The sequence below is a fragment of the Brachyistius frenatus genome, unplaced genomic scaffold (genome assembly GCF_029030835.1).
Source record: "Brachyistius frenatus isolate BFR_SWC_R1_liver_20210118 unplaced genomic scaffold, ASM2903083v1 Contig_20, whole genome shotgun sequence".
Taxonomy (NCBI): domain Eukaryota; kingdom Metazoa; phylum Chordata; class Actinopteri; family Embiotocidae; genus Brachyistius; species Brachyistius frenatus.
Genome location: NW_027210619.1, coordinates 364,043 through 382,828, shown reverse-complemented (window position 1 = coordinate 382,828; position 18,786 = coordinate 364,043). Strand labels below are relative to the sequence as shown.

The following is an 18,786-nucleotide window of genomic DNA, read 5'->3' as shown; positions in this document are numbered from 1 at the left end:
AAACACCCGACTTAAGGAGAGACTAATTTAAATAAAAAGATAGTAACAAGCTAAACTTACATTCGGGGTTTATTGCACTTCAAAGATTTAAATACGAAAACACCCAACTTACATCAAAATGTAAATAAATGAATAATGAATTTCAAAAGATGATTTCATGTTGACATGGCCTTCAGATCTGAACGTTCCAAGCAGAGCTGATAAATATGCATACAGACAATCAGCAGAGTATTACCCCCAACACAAAATACCATGATTAAGCACTGACCTTTTAAGGTTTATTCACGTTAACCTATCTATATTAAGACGCCTATCTGAAATAAAAGTTTGGTTTTGCATTTTCTTGCATAAAAACTTTGTTTTATTTGTGCATCCGCATTAAAGCTTTAATTGGCACTTTTCCTTTGAAAAATTAATTTTTTTTTGTAGTTTAGAAGTATAAAAACTACACATTCTTTACATAAGAAATCTACATTGCTGTTGACTATTTCCTAAGATATCTACAGCACAGACAAGTCCATTACAGATTAATGTGGAGATAAATATTACTGTATAAGCTACATTGCATGGAGGGAGGGACTATTTGACACAAACCAGAGGCATCCATGGTTGAAAATATGTAGATAAAGGGATATGATCTGCTTGATAATGTGCTTAAATACGTGTTGAGGAATTATTAAGTTGCACAGATGGCAAGTTATGTGTATGATTGAGTTTTATAAGTGCAGTGTGTAACATCAGCTATTCCAGAGGCAAAACAAAGGGCATTCTTGATACATTGCTGTAGGAAAAATACAGGTAACAGAGGATACACACATATCTAAGGAACAGATCTAGGAGCAGCTTCTCCTCAAGCCTTGTGGACTAACGCAATTACAGGGTCAAAGCGAAGACTGATCGTCAACCAGCGCCTGCTGACAGTTTAGCTTGCTCTTCACACAGGCTCCATGAGGAGCACCTCCATGTCAGATCCCTCCATCTCACGGAACGCAGCATGAGAGCCAATCACAAACAGCGTAGCTCCTGAGAGGACACGTGACAGAAGGAAAAGACAATAAGATGGGAAAGGTTTTTCTTACAGATTTCATAAGCACTTAGTTACATGAACGCCATTTAGGTAACAATCCTATGGAGATATTGGCATTGAATGCAACAGTGAATTATGTTCAACAGAGATTTCTGCATGCCGCCAACAATGCATAATAGGAACAATTCAATTTGAACTTACCCAGCACCCAAAACACTGCAGTTCCAGCTCCAGCCAACCAGAACACAGGAAGAGAGACGGCTCCAGCCAGGCTCATCTGGTGAGGGACAGCCAGCTCTTTGCCTGGTTGATCAGAAATTTGCAGATTTAGGAACACAAAAATGATGTCACTTATTTCAAGTATTTTTATCCTGCCTCCAGCAAGTCTGGTTAGGTTTACTGGAAAATACATAAAAGTAAAGGATATATTATATTTTCTTAGACTAGATCCTGACATGACTGATCTTTTTTGAATAAATTAACTTATTTAACATTAAAATGCAGCAAATTCGCTGAAAAACTTCTTTTGTTAAAATAAAAAAAAAAACAACAACAACACAATTTTTAAATATTTTGAATACCCAGGAAGGCTTGACCCAACTAGTTCCACACGGACACAACGATTAATATTATTTACTGGTAATGTAATAATGATTAAATGTGAGGTATTTGACTGCTTTACTCACCAAGAACAACCAGTTTGGACTCCAGAGACTTGAGGTGGATGACGTAGAAGGCACCAGCAAACACAGCCAACGCAATCAGGAGCATCGGAGAGCTGATACTGAAGAGTAGAAACAACAGTACGAACAATTTTTATGTTAATTACAGCAGCATTTTTAGATGTAGGTTAACACTTTAATTAATGGATATTTGATCATTTTTATCATTACCGTGTGGCTGAAACTGATGGATGAAAACCTATCTTTCAATATGCACTGTCATACAGACTATGACTGAGAGCTGAACAACAGCACTGTAGATGAAAATATTCACACTCACAAAACAAAACAAGTGAACACATTACAAACTCCTTGTTGGCCTTACATGCAGTAGAGGATGAGACCCAAAAAGATGAAGGTATAGTTGCTGTTGTAAGTTTCCACATTTTTCACCACCCTCTGACACAACTCTCCAAAATTGCGGGGCTTTGAAAACTTGCGCTGGTCTACGAAGCCAGCCCACGGTCGAATGGACACCCGACGCCTGTCGATCCACTCTTTAGCCACACTGGCTGAGAAGCCCTTGGGGAGCCAGAGCCTAAGAAATAAGACAAAGACATTAACAGCTAAATACATAAAGAAGGACGATGCAAAACATTATCAGCAGACACAGACTCACAAGCCCTCTCTACTGTGTGATGAATTTGGTCCACATCCCACTGAAAAAAAAAAAAAAAAGCTCATACTTTGCCAAGATCCCAGCTCCACCTGTGCCAGTTGGATGGGCATCTTGAGCACTGAACAGATCTCCAGCCTTGCTGTCCATGTCTACGAGACAGTTTTCCCCCTTTGGCGCTCCAGATGGCATCTACAGACTGTGTTCTGCAAGGAAGCAGTAAGTGAAGAAATGTTTTAAAAACACGTCATTACTGATATCAGTTTCTTTTAACCAATTTATTTGTATTCTATGGGGTTGTATACATGGTTTGTCAGGCATGTAGATGATGGTTGTACCAGGGAACGACAAAACAAGAGGATTATTATGATACTGACTACTGCTGGATATCAACAAACGATTTTGATAGGAAACTTTGTTTACAATTAGTGTAGTAAGATATTACAATATCATTTTTCATCATCATTACTGGCTCCACTTAAACTTTCTATTAGCAGATAAATAACTCATTACTTTTGTTATCTATTTTATGAAAAACTCCAAACATTTGCTGGTTAAAGCTTCACAAAGGGGATGAGGTGTTTGCTTTTTTAATACCATACAAATATCATTATATTTCTCCGTCAAAACGAAACGAGCAATACCAAGACATCAGTTTTGGGTCGAGTAACTTGTGATGGCTATTTGTTTACACTTACATTTCACAATAGATCAATAACTCCTTCATCAATTAGTTGAAATATGAATAGTTGTAGTCATTTTTTTTTTTTTTTAATGATTTGTAAGGTGCTAACAACATTTCACAACAACACTAAAAGCTAGATTCACAAGCAAGTGTAAGTAATTAGTAGCTGTTTAGTTCATAACAATAGTTGGATGTATGCATTTCATACCTCTCACTCAGGTTTAGGAGACATAGTTTAGCTACAGTGAATATTTCAGCAGTGGAAATTTTTAGTCAACAAAGGGCTCGGTCACTGCCACATCACTAAGCATGCAGGATGCTGGAGAAGCTGGCAGCAAACAACCACAGCGGCTTAATTCATAAAGTAACTTCAGCTGCGTGGGGTTTATAAACTCTGTACATATGTGTTGATACCATATTACTGACGTGTAGTAACAACTTTGCTGGTTGTTCAACAGATTGTCACAGCTAGCTCCTCTGCTAACGTTCATACCCACTGTGGGCTGGACGGACATTACATTGAAGCCTGTTTCAAACGATATATATATATATATATTTATTTTTTTTTTTAAAAAGGGACCTGTCTGAACGGTCAAATGTATAATCGTTTAACCAAAAATACTCACAGCAGAAGTTTAGAGGGACAGCCTCGGACCTGCAGCAGCTGTTCTGGTTCACGGATATGATGTGGATGCTACTTGACTTCCTACTGCACTAGTGTCAAACACCGCCCCCCACTGGCCGCATCGAGGACTTCCAATCCTTTGGCTCCAAGGGTTGCTTGCTGTCATACAAATTTGTTGTTATTTATTTCCCATAAAAAATAAAAATAAAAATCGACATCGATTTATTATTCAATTTTTATTTTATTATTATTTATTTTTTTTAATTGTTGACGTTACAGTTAAGAACATACAAGTAAAATTGCCGCCCCGGGGTCGTTTTTAAATTTTTTTTAATTTTTTTTTTTTCCAGTCGTGCTGAGTTGATGAGAAGCTCGCACAGAAAACATACCCTGACGTCATCGAGCAGTTGGAGGGTTGTGATTGGTTCATTTTCCAACGCTCCAGCCCTGTTGTCACAGCTGCACCACGATGCTGTGGGAGTTGCCAGAACATAAAATAACAACACTAGGAAGGTGAGTCGCCACTTGTTCCCTTAGTTGTTTAAAAAAAAAAAATCGCTTCTATAATGCACTAAACCCTTTTATACGCGTATATAGTCACATTGACGTTGATATGACCCGAGGCTTCCCGTTTATAGCTGACGTAAAGCAAACGGTATTAACTAGCAAATGCACGTTAACATCCGGAAATACATTCACGTTGTAGTCCACAGTGAACAGTATATCTGACGTGTGTGTCACAACTCACCGAGCGTGACATCGGTTGTTAATTTATATTTGTTTGTTTAGTCGGGTTTTGTGTCACCTGAACAGCTGCGCTGCAATTATAAATGCGTTATGTTTTTTTTTTTTTTTTTTTTTCCCCTCAGAGAAACGTGACTCGTTACGTAACGTGTCAAGGGAGGAAGTCTGTTCCTCTTGTTTGCTGCTGCTGGGCGTCTGAAGAACGACTTTTGGGCTTCCAGCTGGTTTACCAGCATTGTAGAGATTGTTTGAAACGACGACGAACGTAAACACATTCACGGCTGACGCGTTGCATGTCTCGAGACAGCGTCGAGCTGACGGCGGATACAGGTTAGGACTGCTGAGGTGGTCGAAACAGACCTCGAAACGATGTTAGCTGTGTGCTATGTAGTGCAGACGGCTTGCTGCTGGGTTTTTTTTTTTTTTTTTGCTACGTGCTAGTTTTCGATGAATGCAGCTTGTATGTCGCTACATCGGGTTTTTCCTCTGCACTTTCACGGATGTTACCCCCTTAAATACATTTTATTCACCCTTACTATGTAACAGAAATTGAGGTCTAACCTAGTTATGTTAAATATGGATGCAGTCTCTATGAATTAAAAGCACAACTACATTTATATACATACATCGCTTCTTTTTTTCTTTTTTTTTTTACTGTATAGTTGGATTTACATGGTTTTCTTTTAAGTAATGTGTGTGTATGTGTTGTTTTTTTTTTTATAGCAGTCTTGGCAGAGGTGGGAAAGTGGTGAGGGGGCTATAGGCAAAGCCTGACCATGGCTGCAGTGCGTCACCCAGGGTACCCCGTCAGGGACTCACTTTGCTGGGATGAAACAGAGTGCCTAAACTACTACGGGATGTTGTCTCTCCATGAGGTCTTTGAAGTAGTTGGTTGTCAGCTGACAGAGACTGACATTGAAGTGATGTCATTCCTTCTAAATGAAACTTGTTCTGCACCACACCCTCTTAACCCAGTAGGCTGGACAGTTGAGCCCAGTGAGGACGATCCAGATGACTCGGGTGTGACCCCGAGTCCAGAGCTGCTAAAGGCGTGGAAGCGGTTGAAACCAAAGGGGTCCCAGCGGGCCTTGTTGGACTGCAAGTCCAAAAGTGGCCTTGAGCTGTTGCTAGAGCTCGAGAGGCAAGGATACCTCTGTGATGGCAACCTGGAGCCACTCCTGCAACTCCTGAGAGTCCTCACCCGTCACGATCTGCTCCCTTTAGTGTCCCACAAGAAAAGGAGGACGGGTGAGGATTTTGAGTTTTTATGTTCACTGCTGCGCCTGAATGTCTTAGTCCTTACTAAATTCCTGTCCTTATAGCCTGTTGCCTACTAATCTATGTTTTTATGCTTTTCAGTATCTCCAGAGAGGGTCGGACAGAGGTATGGAATCGAGACCAGAGCGTTGATGTGCACCTCTGGAATGCGACAGTACTGCAGACAGGCAGAAACGCCTTTACCATCTTTCACACAGCGGTTAAGTAATGGTAAGTGCACTGTAGTGTAGTATTTAACCTTTTAAGTATAGCCTACCATGTTTCCACAAACTTTTTTATCAGTCAAGGATACAGATTTCCCAGAATCAGTTACATTTTTTTTTTTTTACAGCAAATAACACTTATAAACTGTACTTAATACCGTATCTTTTTCTCAGTGAAGAGGCACTGGAATTCTTTTTAACAAGGAGATTCTTGTTTGTTCCCTCCTTTTTTTTTTAGCTAGAAATATGTATGCACACATTTAAAGATTAGGTGTGTTTTGGTGAATCTTAAATACTCTATTCTTGTGGGGAACTTTCCGTGGGGGTAAAAAGGATGTTTTAATCTGATATAAGCAGAAATATATAATCAGGGAGCAACTGGTTAAAAAAAAAAAAAATCAGGATGAAAAGAAACAAAAATAAAACAGGACAATGTAAATCCAATACTAAGATAACCTAGCATTGGTCATATCTCTAATTTCACAAACTCCTTCCATATTTTTCCAGGTATTTACTCTCCTACGCCTGGGCCGCCTACCAGGAGGCGGAGGAAGAAGAGGGGTTATGGCTGGAGCCGTAAACCCAAGAAAACAAGCAGACAGGACCAGCAACTGCCTCCGTCACAAGCACCACACAAAGTGTCCTGCGGTAAGTGTAGCCCATGCATTCTTAACCCGTCTCTTAGTTTTTCATCTCCTGCCTTCAGTAGCGCCCTACCCTGCCACTTTCTTCTCCTGATTGTTTTCCCATCTTTCAGTTAACCATACAAAAAAAACACTTGATTTTTCAACATATTAACATCGTCCCTAGCATTACCACACTTCCTGTTTTGTCTCCTTATTTATGATGTTGTTCGTCTATGCTGAACCTCACTTTGCGTTATATAGTTTGCATACCAAGAGCGTTTTATTTATTTTGGGTAATCCCAAAAAAAGCTTAAAGCACAGAAACGTTTAGCTGATTTCAGTCTACGATGAATCTGATAAAAAAAAAAAAAATTAACTACTTGCAAAAATTCATATCACAAAGTAATGATTCAGCCGTGTTTGTTCACTCCCATTTGTGGACAAAGAAAAGTTGAAAGAGCAGTGAGAAAGTTAGATTTTTCGGTCTTATAAGGATTTAAAAATCTTGACAACATTCGAATCTAATGCTAAATATAGGAGGACGTAAGAATGAATTTGATAATATCACCTGGCTGTGCATTGTTTCTGGTACATTGACCACAGTTGTCGGACTTTGTTGAATCCACTATAGGATTTCTTTATGTAAGCACTGGTACCAAATGTACGAAAAACTGCTTGCGCTAGTTTTGGTCTGACAACTCAATTTGGTGTCTCGTGACACCAGAAATTCAAAACCTTATTCACTGTGTGTGCAGCAGATGCAGACATCTCAACCATATCAAAAATATAAGGGCTGTGTTTGATTTACAACTTGAGACAAAAAGGGGGAGAACTATCGATTTAACTGTTGGACAGAGAAATAATGTAAAACTTAGAATTGTGCGCACTTTTCTTTGAGTTGATCGACATCGTCTTGATAATTCAACCTGTTTTACACAGTGTTTTCACTGTTACACTGTGACAGTGCATACAACATCAGAGAGCTTCTTTTTTTTTTGACCTATCCCCTTCTCCATGTGGCCCTTCTTCACTTTCTATTCCCCTCATTTCCCCTTTTCTCTAACCCATTGGACTATGTTCAGTTGCTGCTGTTGATAAGCGCACAGTCTTGTAGGCTCTTTCCTGTCCTTTTGTCCATACTTTTGACACAAGTGTCCAGTCTAGTGACCACCAGATGCAGCTGTTGTTCTGCTTTATTGTCAAGCCTGATACAGAGTTGTCACCAGGTGGTTCTGACAAATGTCAAACGTTACGTCTCGTCCTGAAAAATTGTTTTGAGCAGTTGTTCGAAACAGTCTAACTCCGCTGAAAAGCTGCACTACATACTCCATTGTCAATGTCCTGTTCCATATTTCAGCTATTGCTTGCCTTTTAATCAATCAATGCTAGTTTCTCTCAGCATAAAAAGACTGAGATAACACTAACATCGGTTTCTCTTTGTGTGAAGTTTGTTTAGTCATTCATGCAGAATTTCTCAAACATTTATTTTGAACGTGCATCATTGCCTATTGGTCAGAAGTTCTTATTACCAAAAACAACCCTGATAATTCTGACTCTTAATGAAAAAAAAAAAAAAAAAAAAAACATTTAACAAAGACAGCCCTTCTTAGCTATTCAGGATGAGTGATGTGCCTGTGACTATAAACTGTTGCTGTCTTGACCTACATTTGATTCCACCAGGTTGACTCAAGATTGTGACTCAGATCGAGTAACCTAAGACACAATGGATCATGGAGACAGAGGGGGAGACTGAGGAACAAAACAAAAAAGTCTGTCACTCCACTCTGTCCATACATACTGCAGTGTGCGTGATCACTTCAGTCATGCGCTCTCTCACGAGTCTGGGCCGATGCCTAAGGTAAAAGAGGCTCTCCCCCTTGTTACAACAGGGGTTGGTGCTGCCACTTTGCTCTGTATACGATGCTTGTGTATCATAACGTAGATGCTCCCTACCCTGTCCCCTTCAGAAAACCTAATTTGCTCTCAGAAAATCATCCTGTGATGTTCTTTAGTGTTGTGCACTGTGGAAGAGAAAATATTTTGTCTGAGATTTTAGACTCCTACCTATTTCTGACAAGAGTTCTTGGTGTCAGTGTTTCACAGAACGGACAGAGTCCTCAGCAGTAAGCCTTGATTCTGTCGAAGAAGTCTCTAAGCCGATGTAAAAATCAAACAAAATCTCTGGAAAGCTCAACTTAATTTGATCTCACTAAAACCATTCCAATGGGGAAATATGTGGTGAAAGTCTGTTTAAATTCCATGATTTTCTATGTGAATAATAAACCTGGAGAACTTGACATATTTTCACAAATGTGGCCAACTTACTGCTTCTCTGTCTTGCCAGGGCTAGTTGAGATTACTTGTGTTTGGCTAAATGTACAGCAAAGTACCAAAAGACTCTAAAGTAATTTAATGAAAGTCCAGTAAAAATGCTCACTCTTTGTTACCCAGTTAACATCATATCAAAATAATGAATAATGAAGACGCATTACAATGGAAATGCAAAGGTTAAAGACAGTATTTGTATCATATTGTATACTCTATTTAAACAGAATATGCAGAGGTTACAGAAAACAGTCTGCTTGACATATGTGATCGTATTAAAGGTTCAGGGACTCAGCAGACTTACAGTGAGCAGCTGGAGCTGACTGCTCCAGTGAGCAATTGTCCTTTTTGAATGTTTCATATTCTTAAATGCTATAGAATACATAGTTGAGCACATATACCAGTGTACTTGCTGTGATCCGAGGTTTGCCCATGTTATAGGGTGGAGTTTGGAACATGTGTTAAAGGAGATGACACCGGATACAATAATAAAGGTCAAGTAATAAATTAAGTCAACACAAGTTTGTAGTGATACAAGAGTGAGGGAAATATTTAGATTTAACTGGGTCTGATACCATTTACATAAAAAGAAAAATGAATAATTGATCTTGAATCCAAACAAGGACATGGCAAGCAAATGGTTCTTTTTGGTGGTCTGTGGTTCAGGTTTTTAAATGAGCTTTATGGTTAGGTTTTGGTGAAGAAGCTAGTACACTGAAGAGTTGAATTCAGAGGAATAAAGGCCAATCTTTACCCTGCAAAGACAAAGCAGAAATATGTTGGACATGTTTGTGAAAGTACCAGTTATCACTGCATGTGGTAAACCTTTTGGAGCCACCGTTTCCCCTCACACAATCCTCATTACAAATGGTTGTAAACATGCGCCTTGAGATTCAATCAGCTCAAGTCATTCTGGCCAACCAAAACTTTACATAAGCCAGCTCTGGAGTCTCAAGTTACTTCAATGCTAATTGGGCATGGATACCTGTCCTTCTGGTCGGACTGGCCCTGCATTCAATGTCACAGAATCTAAAATGGCTGCCAACAGTCAACTGTGTAACCTTTACGTAACCTTTACTCAAGCGGTTGTGAGAAAAATAACCCGAACAGTGCTCTGCTGAAGGAAGCTCATGCTGTATCTTATCTCTGTGCCCCGTGTAAGCCCTGGTGTGCCTTTGTCAAGACGGAGCAGAGATAGATAGGGCGGTTCAGTCCAATGCTGGCCCCTAGCATTTAAACAGACCTCAAATACTCTTTCTTGTCATGATTCATCTCTCAGATAATTTTCAATGAAGTGTCTCAATTACATTCTGACCATGACAACTGCTGTTCCAAATGCCCATAAGGTGTTTGTACCTCCAGCTCAGTAGTGGTTATGTGCTGTCTAAATGGGTTGCTTGTGAAGGCCCTTACTTGGTTTCATAGACACTGTTGATTAATGCTACAGTTTGGGGCTTCAACAATGGGTTGGCGAAGGTAAGGGTAAAGGGGATTGGTCAAGGTAAGAGTAATTCCAAGCATCCCACTTAGACACAACCATGTTATATTGTAGAGCTACAGTAAACGCATTTCTGAGCTGATTAACTTGTCAGTACCAACTATTGGCCTGACTCGAACCTCATTACAACTAGGAGAAGTGAGTGCTGTGCGATGCCTGCTTGATGTTGAAAAACCAACCCAGTCAACCGATATCCAACCCAATTGTGCTTGTCTCTCTCTCTCTTTCTCTCCTTTCTCTGTGTTCGCAGTTCAAAACAGACCAACCTGTGTGTCAGGAAAACAGTATCCTCACACACAATGAGAGGGAGAGAACGAACACTAAATGTTCAAACTACGCAAAATGGTACAAAGAGTGATTTTTGTCTATGGGGAAAAGAGAGAGTTCTGTCTGCCCGTCTCTCAGTACTCTCCTAAGTCTCCACTCTCTTGGTCAGTCGTTCAGCAGAAAAACGGATCGATAAAGAGTTGAAGCTCTCCGTGCCAAGTGACTCCTCGTAAATGGGTACTTAAACTTTTTTTTTTTTTTTTTTTTTTGGTGGGCTGAGATGAGGAAGATGAGGCTTGGTGTTTAAAGTGAGAAAATGAAAGCTGTGCTTCCTAATGTCCTGTCTAAGTGGATATCTCTGTGTCTGATGAAGCGTGAAGTGCTCTGTAACCCTAACAAAATGACTATCACTGTGTTCCTGTGGTTTTAAATGGCCTTCCCCTCAGTTTCACTATCTCTACCTCCATCCTGTTCAGTATGAAATGGGAAGGCAAAATGGAGGCCATCCATAAATACAGTAATTGCATGAAGGGCAGGTGTTTATCGTAGCCGCAGCCCTCACACAGTGTAATGATCCAAAAGGTCAAACTCTTAACGGCGCCTCAACCTAATATTTCACTCTGTCGTACTGAATATTGTAAAAAGTTAGGTGATCTGCAGTAAATTGTTCCCCTTTCAAGATGGATGCTTATATTTATATTATGACAGTTTCCCCCTCAAAATACTGAAATGCTGAAACAAATCCTGTCACTGCTGCTTTGTCAATATGCCTGCGAAGATCAGATATGTACTGAAGATTGTTTTCGACCCCCCCTCCTCTCCCACCTTGAGCATTTTTATGTTTTTATTGTTTTACATCATTACAATCACAGTGGATTCTTTCCCAAAACTGATGAACTAATAACTTTATTAAAGTAAAAAAAAATTGTAAAAATGTATAGACTATTGTGATGAAAATTAGACTGCGATGGGTCTTCCATCAAGATTTCTCAGGGTTTTACTGCCTTCAATTAATCTTCCACCTTCTCAAGCGATACAGCTGCTGCTGCAAAGCATCACCACAACATGATGCAGCCACCATCACACTTCTAGCAATAGCGTGTTTCTGGTGTTCAGGAGTGACTTACTTGTCGTGGTTGGACCAATTTTTTTTTCTCCTTTTGTGGTCATTTTTTTTCAGCATAGATTTTTCCCCAATGGTTTTGTACCCACTGTCTTCTTAGCCGTGGGACCCTGCAGAGTTTCCATTTGGCCCTTAGCGCTCTTCACTGATTGTCGTAGAAGCACTCAGTGGCAAAGTACGGCAAGAATTTCTTTCCTGATCGATTGTATTGTATGGTATAAACGATCTTTTTGGTCACTTTAGAGTAACCGATTGTAGTATTTGTGACATTGGTCTTTATGATACAATCTTTGCCATGGTATACATTTCCCCGCTGTTAGTAGGCCACTGTTAACCGGCGGTGTAAAATAATAAAACGTGAAAAAAGGGGGAGGAAGACTCCTCCAAGGTTTAGGTACTTTAAATTCTTTTATGACAGTCATGATTTGTGGTGTGAGAAGGCTTTTCTAGCCACAATGTATCAAACTTGTATCTGGATGTATTGGATTGACCTGAAGAAAGGTTATTAAAGTTATTTTAGACTAATATTAGTTATTGAGATACTGTAATTCAGACAGGATTCAATAATTTCTCAAATCACCATCAAATGTCTTCTTTGTAAAAATGTCGCTATTTCATATTCTTGTACCATAATGCCTTTCATCTTTTTTGTGAGAGCAAACTAACATGTAAATTGAACGATCTCAATCTGCAAATGGGTTTTCAATCAGATTTGATTTCCAAAGCTGCATATTTTCAACATTTCTTAAACATTATTGATTAAGTGTCTCCTTTAGTAATCTAATTACAGATTTATGAAGCATGAATGCAAAAGCCACTGTTTGCTTATCGCTTCCCAACAAATGTTAAGAGATGCAAAATCGATGCCTTAATTCAACATTTGCATTTCTAATGTTGCCATTTACCAAACTTTATCCCTCTTGAGCCTTGTGCCGTTCCCTATAGCCCCAAACAAAATATGGCTGCAGAAAGCAAAGACGTGACTCTTGAGTTGAATCATTTATCAGTGGGAGTACAGCTTCTGTATAGTTAACCAGGGACAGACCTTGATAATTGTTCAGATCGGGTCCTTTGAGCTCTCTTGGAATGATAAGGTCATTTTGTACTGAACTCAGACTCCGGTCATTGTCCTCCCATCAGCCATAAATATGAGCTTCACACACATAAGTCTGGGTCCACCCAATGTGAAGACATTCTTGTATGTGACAGTGTGCTTCCACCCGTCCATAAATACGGGTTTCAGGTTATTCTGACAGATAAAACTGATGTAACATTTTACTGAAACATTTATTTTCAGTCTCAGCACTCCCTTTTGTGAGGTTCCTTTTTTCTTTTTTTTTTTTCCATCTCAAGATTTAATCTAATAAGTGTTCTTTCAAAGTTTGAGAGCACCAAATCGGTTTTGGTTCAGCAAGGTTTTACTTTCGACTTGAAAACTGCTTTGAAATGCAATGAGAGACTGATGAGAATGTTTCTAGAGGAATGGATGTCACTGGTGGTAAATGCTGTTAACGTCTACAAAGGAGGTTTGAGTGGGAGACGTGGGTTTTTGTTGCAGCAAAAGTCGTCCGCAGCTGGTTCCCACTTGGAGCTCTGGAATAATGACATGGGAGATGATCTCAGCGTTGCTCTTGCTCAGTACAGTATGTATCCTCTAATCTTTCTCGCTGTGCTGTTGCATGACCACCAGTCCTGTTACTGCGGAACTCCACAAGCTATTTATTCTCAGCCTTAAACATTTTGATCAGAATGAAGTTGATGCTTTTAACCACCAGGCTCAAACACAAAGAAACTCGAGGGCTTGGCACTCCTGCTTTCGTGACTGTCACAATGATATTTGCTCAAGGCGCCAAGTTCATTTGAATGTATTCATTTCTTGATCGCTACGGCCATTATTTATCCGGCCCTTGAAGGCTGTCATACTGAAATTTCTCATGCACCAGTTTTCTTCTGATTCAGTCATTTTGTTACACAGCTGACAGTAACACTTAAAATGATAGAACTGCCTGGCAGAAAAAGGAACTACACCCCTGGATCAGTTGATGAGTATTTCTTTCAGTGCTCCGAATTGTCAAATTCATTTTCACCAAAACAAACTGAAGGGCTTGTGCACACGATCGGGTTGGTCGAACTCCAGTGCCTGTAATTAACACTTCGCTCTGCCCTGCTGCACCGTTACATGTGCCGTTTTGTGAGGATTTGATCCAAAGAAATATCCTGAAGTATTTCCAGAAGCACAATTTCCAGTCCAGTTAGTGGTCAGTCTATTGGGTCACAATCTCTTTTTTTTTTTTGGTACACTGCGCCCTTTAATGCTTAATATAATGCATTACCATAGATAAACTTAATGAGCCACCTTTTAATGATTTGTCATGTTCCTCTTTTTCTTCCCTTTTGTTTTGACTTCATGACCCCTCCTTTTCTGTCTGTTTTATGGGCCTATCCAATCTGACTTCTGCTGTTCATTTCTTTTCTCCAAAACCTTTCCTCACTTTCACTGCTGTCTTCTTTTTCGCTCTTTCCTTCACCCTTTCCTTACTATATCTTTGCGTTACCCCTCATCATTCACTTGCTCCCCTCTCCTCTCCCTGCGATTACTTCGCACGTCATTGTCTCTTCGCCACCACCTCACCCCTTTTTTTTCCACCACTGCTTCCTCCTTCCTCTACCATTTTCAGACATCCGCCTACGTATCCGGGCTGAGTACCTGGAGCACGAGTCGGCACTCCGCGATGGTGTCTCCTCGGACAAGCGGCAGCCACTGGAGCGGCAGTTTGAGTTGTTCAGTCAAGCCAACATGCTGCTGCGTGCCAGAGACCTGGGTTCCATCGTCTGCGACATCAAATTCACAGAGCTGGACAACCTTGAGGCCTTCTGGGGTGACTACCTGAGCGGAGCTCTGCTGGAGGCCCTGAAGGGAGTCTTCATCACTGATTCCTTGAGGATTGCAGCAGGCTCGGAGGGTGTCCGCCTGCTGATCAGTGTGGACCAAGATGACTACGAGGAGGGACAAAGGCTGTTGAGAACCAGGGAAATGCTGTCATCCAGTAATGGTGGGCGCACAGAGACTCACTGGGGTTTCTAGGCTCATAAAGACTCTTTGGGGTGTATTATGTTAAAACTGAAAGATCGAGTAGGAGTGTAATTGAAAGACAAATTGGGAAGCATTTTCAAGGCCTCCTTTTGTAGTTGCATATCCATGTAATAACCACTAGATGGCAGCACTTACCATTGGTTCTGTCAATAACGGGCCCTTCATTTTTTTTTTAGAATTGACAGCTTTTAGTTGGAACATGATCAGTATTTGTGGCTGTAGGGTGAATAATAATTATGGATCAATGTGCTTTCCTTTTGGATTCATGCACAGGTGCTACTTTGTAAGACACCAAGATCACACAGGATATATCAATATTTCTCTTCTTAGACTCGGAACAGGAACAAGCAAGCCTGCTCCAGCAGAACAAGTGCTAAGCCCCTCATGACATTAGCAATCTGTGGTTAAGAAAGTTAAGACAACTGGGCTGCCACAAATTATACAAAATACTACATATTGTTGTCATGACAACAGGGCCAAAATCGTAGCAAACTCCTTATTAAACATTATGTGAATATTTTTTTCTATTAATACTTAAACAATGTCTGTTCGGATTCCAGCATGGGTCTCGAAATTCTCAAATGCAAACGATCCACTATCATTTGTTGGATACTCTTTTGGTTTTGACTGAAATGTTGAAGAATAAGGATATTATTCACCGACACTTATTAAAACTGATTAAAAGGTGGAACTAACCTGCTGAGTAAAGTTTCCGATCTTAAAAAAGAAATCAAATTAATTGAGCTCAGATGGAAAAGTAGGCTGCTCTCACTACAGACGGTATTTGTGAGTAACTTTTGGAGAGTCGAGTTCACACATATACGCCTAGATAACAAACACTGGAATTTTCAGCCCTGTGTACAACGATAACTCAACTTGTGATTGCTGTGGTCAGTGGATACTGCGGTTGCCAGTAGATGACAGCAGTGATTAGGGCTAGGTCTCAACAGACCATGGAAGATTCATCATCACAAGCTTGTCAAAGGCAACCCGGATAATGCAATGGTGGCTTGTGTCCGGGCTTCCAGCTAGGCCTCAGCAAGTGCTTCTCTCGGCAAGTAAAGCACGGAACAGTACGTCGGTCAATAGAAGTGATGTTGGGGAGATCAAAATCAAAAGTGCACATCCCAGCTCCACTCAGCCCTGCTATGTAGGCCCAGTAGAGTGGCTCACAGACAGCTGTCTACTCACCCTGCTGGAACTAATGCCTGGACTTCACTCATAGAAGGCGATCAATAAGGCCCCTCGCTCTAAGTCCCTTCATACAGGCATGACTTAAGCAGGCAGACACTGTCTGAAGTGCAGGTCTCTGCAGGGCCGGGCACAGAGAGGGACAATGGACAGATTTCCATCTTTACTTTTGTGTGTTTTTGGTAAAGCAGGAATTTATTAATGTCTGTTTGTATTGTTCATATAAAGAATTTAAAAAAAGAGTGAGGTAACATTTTTGTGAACAGAAAATTTGCTTTTGGTGGGGCAATTGTTTTTGTGGAAATCTTTATATATTAGAAAACATTTCTGTGAAAAATAAAGGTTTTGTTGGCCTAAAGCAATTTATGAATATTATTTTTGACTTTTAAAAAAAATTATGACAGATGTGTATGTAAAAATTTTGTATGACTTACCAATAGAAGAATTTCAGTCTCACGACGATTACAGTCTAGTTCTCAACTATAAAATTATTTATATTTTTGCTGCTAATGTCGCAAGAGAACATTTCCATTTTGGGTTTTATCCAAAGTTGTTTCTATCAAATAGAAAACTTCACTTTAAAGACAAGCAGTTGTTAAAGTACATTCATGAAAAAACAAACACCCTAATACATTTCCTCAACTTTTCATCCTGTCGGAGTCTTTGAAAGGAACTGTTTTCCAAATCTCAATCTGGTACCTATTGTATTGTTCTGAAATCCCTCGGTCTTGAATCTCTTTGTGCTCGTCTGATATTTTGAACAGCTCTCAACTGTCATTTTTCTTGATCCTCCACCCTCTGTACCTGTATTAGTGGGAGTGTGCCCTCTCGCTGCCCCCAAATGGTCTGAAGAACTCCATCGAATGCAGGTCACCGTGGATCAGATCCTTAATTATTTCTCCTTGCTCTAAGCTGTCGGCATGATGAAACCCAAGAATAATGTCTGCTTCAAACATGTTATCAAATTACCGCCACTTGTGCTATTTATTTTCTCGTGTTATTTCCTTGCTTGAAAGTCTACAATTTTTATTTGCAAGTTAAATAATTATACATGAAACATAAAAATGTTACTTTCTGCCTTCAAGGCGTTTTTTTGGGGATGCTGCTTAAAATGTAACTTTTACAATTTAAAAATTGGACTACTGGCTGCCTCTAGCTGGTATGAAATTAATATCAAAGTGTTTCTGATTGTTTCCAAATAACCCTTATAGCCATGCTCCATATTACACTAATGACATCCTTATAGTTTGCCTTTAGATTTGAGATTGTGCGCTCCTGTTGCAGCTTTTAAAAGGAGAAAAAGAAGTAAAAAGAAATGTTTTCCCATGTGAGAAAATACCTGTGTCTTGTGTTTTTTTGCCTGCTGAATCTAAATATGTTTCAAGATTTTCTTCAATATTCAAATTTTGTCCCCCTAATTCCAGTATGGGCATTGAAAAGAAGGAAAGAGGAGCCCCCTCTTTGTGGCAGACTATTGAAGGAGACTAAAGAGGGATGTTCCAGAGTACAGGACAAACTCATACACTTGTACAGTTTAGAAGTAAAATATACATATTAAAAGCTTTATTTAGCATAAGTAATATACTATTGTCACTTACAAACCCTGCCTGAGAGAGAATTCGAAAAACAGATTTGATTTCAATGTAAAAAATATTCCATCCACCTATTTTAAATTGCAGGACAAACAAAAGTTAAAATATAGTTCCTCAGTGAAATCTTTGAGATAATCTTGTTTTTTTCCATATGACATTATATCTCCCATTCATGTTGCCCTGTAATCCACAGAATATAGCAAGTCTTTTGGAAAATTTTCATGGAGGTGAAAAAAAATAAGCATATTATTCCTTAGTGTTGTCAAATTGTATAGTTTTCATTAGAGATTTTAAAACGATTAGGTAATATTAATTTTCATAGAATAACAGAGATGAGCCAAAACACCTGTATGTGGTTTTACTTCACTGTGACATTAAGAAATGTTGTCTGTTTCTAATAGTGTGAGAGGTCTTTGACTTATCTCTGAGCTTCCTTGTACATCATTAAATCCTCTGATGTACAGGAGACCAACACACTTCCCATCACATGAATTAATAATGTAAATATTGGCAAAAGGGCAGTTTGAAGAGTCACCTTTCACCTAAAAAAAATAAATAAGCTAGCACTCTGGACTGCCTTCTTCTAATTAGTTCATAATGTCATTTTAAACCAGTTAAAGATTATACGATAGCAGCCAAAGGCACGAGGGAGCAATCAAATTTATTTGATTCATAATTGGTTTGCATCTATTATATATATTTCTCCTATTGTGTACATAGACTGCAGCAATCGATGCTATGCAACAAAACTCGCAGCAAATGTCTCTTATCTCTTTTGTTTTAAATATTTAGTGTACTGTTGCTTCCATGTCACATGTCACGCTGCCCATTATTGGGACAGTTAAGAGCACACGGGCAACACCTCACATCTACAAAGCTACTGAGTGAACAAATTAAGTTTTCTTATTGAGTTGCCATCATGGGGAACCGTAAGCGGGACCAGCCCTCTGGGAAAAAACCTGATGGGGCTATTTCTACCCTGTTCAGAGTGTGCCTTGTTTGATGGCCAGCTAAACTGCCCCAGGCCTGCCTTGGGGAAAGCTGAGATATTTGAAAGCCCTGTTCTCACCACGCCCAGTCTTAAAGCAAGACCAGCGATGTGATGCCCACGGGGAGACCCAGGCTCTCTGTCTGAGAAGTCTGCAAAACTAGAGAGGTCCAACTCAAAGG

At 39.7% G+C, this 18,786-nt stretch overlaps 2 protein-coding genes across 3 annotated transcripts; one reads left to right on the top strand and one right to left on the bottom strand.

Annotated features, from left to right (window-relative positions):
- Positions 1-51: 51 nt before the first annotated feature.
- rabac1 (Rab acceptor 1 (prenylated)) lies at positions 52-3,779 on the bottom strand. Its single transcript, XM_069695566.1, has 6 exons — positions 3,677-3,779; positions 2,436-2,571; positions 2,075-2,287; positions 1,714-1,811; positions 1,229-1,330; positions 52-1,023 (listed from the first exon to the last, which is right to left on the bottom strand). Exons 2-6 carry the CDS (start codon positions 2,555-2,557, stop codon positions 935-937), a joined length of 624 nt encoding a protein of 207 aa, XP_069551667.1. The 5' UTR covers positions 2,558-2,571; positions 3,677-3,779; the 3' UTR covers positions 52-934.
- A 342-nt stretch (positions 3,780-4,121) lies between these two features.
- Positions 4,122-15,568, top strand: dedd1 (death effector domain-containing 1). 2 transcript variants are annotated; one of them, XM_069695565.1, is made up of 6 exons: positions 4,122-4,188; positions 4,545-4,749; positions 5,398-5,667; positions 5,779-5,907; positions 6,408-6,548; positions 14,418-15,568. In XM_069695565.1, exons 2-6 carry the CDS (start codon positions 4,713-4,715, stop codon positions 14,822-14,824), a joined length of 984 nt encoding a protein of 327 aa, XP_069551666.1. In that variant the 5' UTR covers positions 4,122-4,188; positions 4,545-4,712; the 3' UTR covers positions 14,825-15,568. The 2 variants fall into 2 exon arrangements, with proteins under 2 accessions (XP_069551666.1, XP_069551665.1); XM_069695564.1 differs by having other exon boundaries at positions 5,143-5,667.
- The last annotated feature ends 3,218 nt before the right edge of the window (positions 15,569-18,786 follow it).

Excerpts from the sequence above, each read along its gene's own strand:
- rabac1 (XM_069695566.1), bottom strand. The coding sequence starts at position 2,557 with ATGCCATCTGGAGCGCCAAAGGGGGAAAACTGTCTCGTAGACATGGAC. Across the intron at positions 2,288-2,435 it reads GGAGCTGGGATCTTGGCAAA|GCTCTGGCTCCCCAAGGGCT; the intron begins GTATGAGCTTTT and ends CTTATTTCTTAG. Across the intron at positions 1,812-2,074 it reads GGTCTCATCCTCTACTGCAT|TATCAGCTCTCCGATGCTCC; the intron begins GTAAGGCCAACA and ends TCTACTCTTCAG.
- dedd1 (XM_069695564.1), top strand. The coding sequence starts at position 5,196 with ATGGCTGCAGTGCGTCACCCAGGGTACCCCGTCAGGGACTCACTTTGC. Across the intron at positions 5,668-5,778 it reads CCACAAGAAAAGGAGGACGG|TATCTCCAGAGAGGGTCGGA; the intron begins GTGAGGATTTTG and ends TATGCTTTTCAG. Across the intron at positions 5,908-6,407 it reads CACACAGCGGTTAAGTAATG|GTATTTACTCTCCTACGCCT; the intron begins GTAAGTGCACTG and ends ATATTTTTCCAG.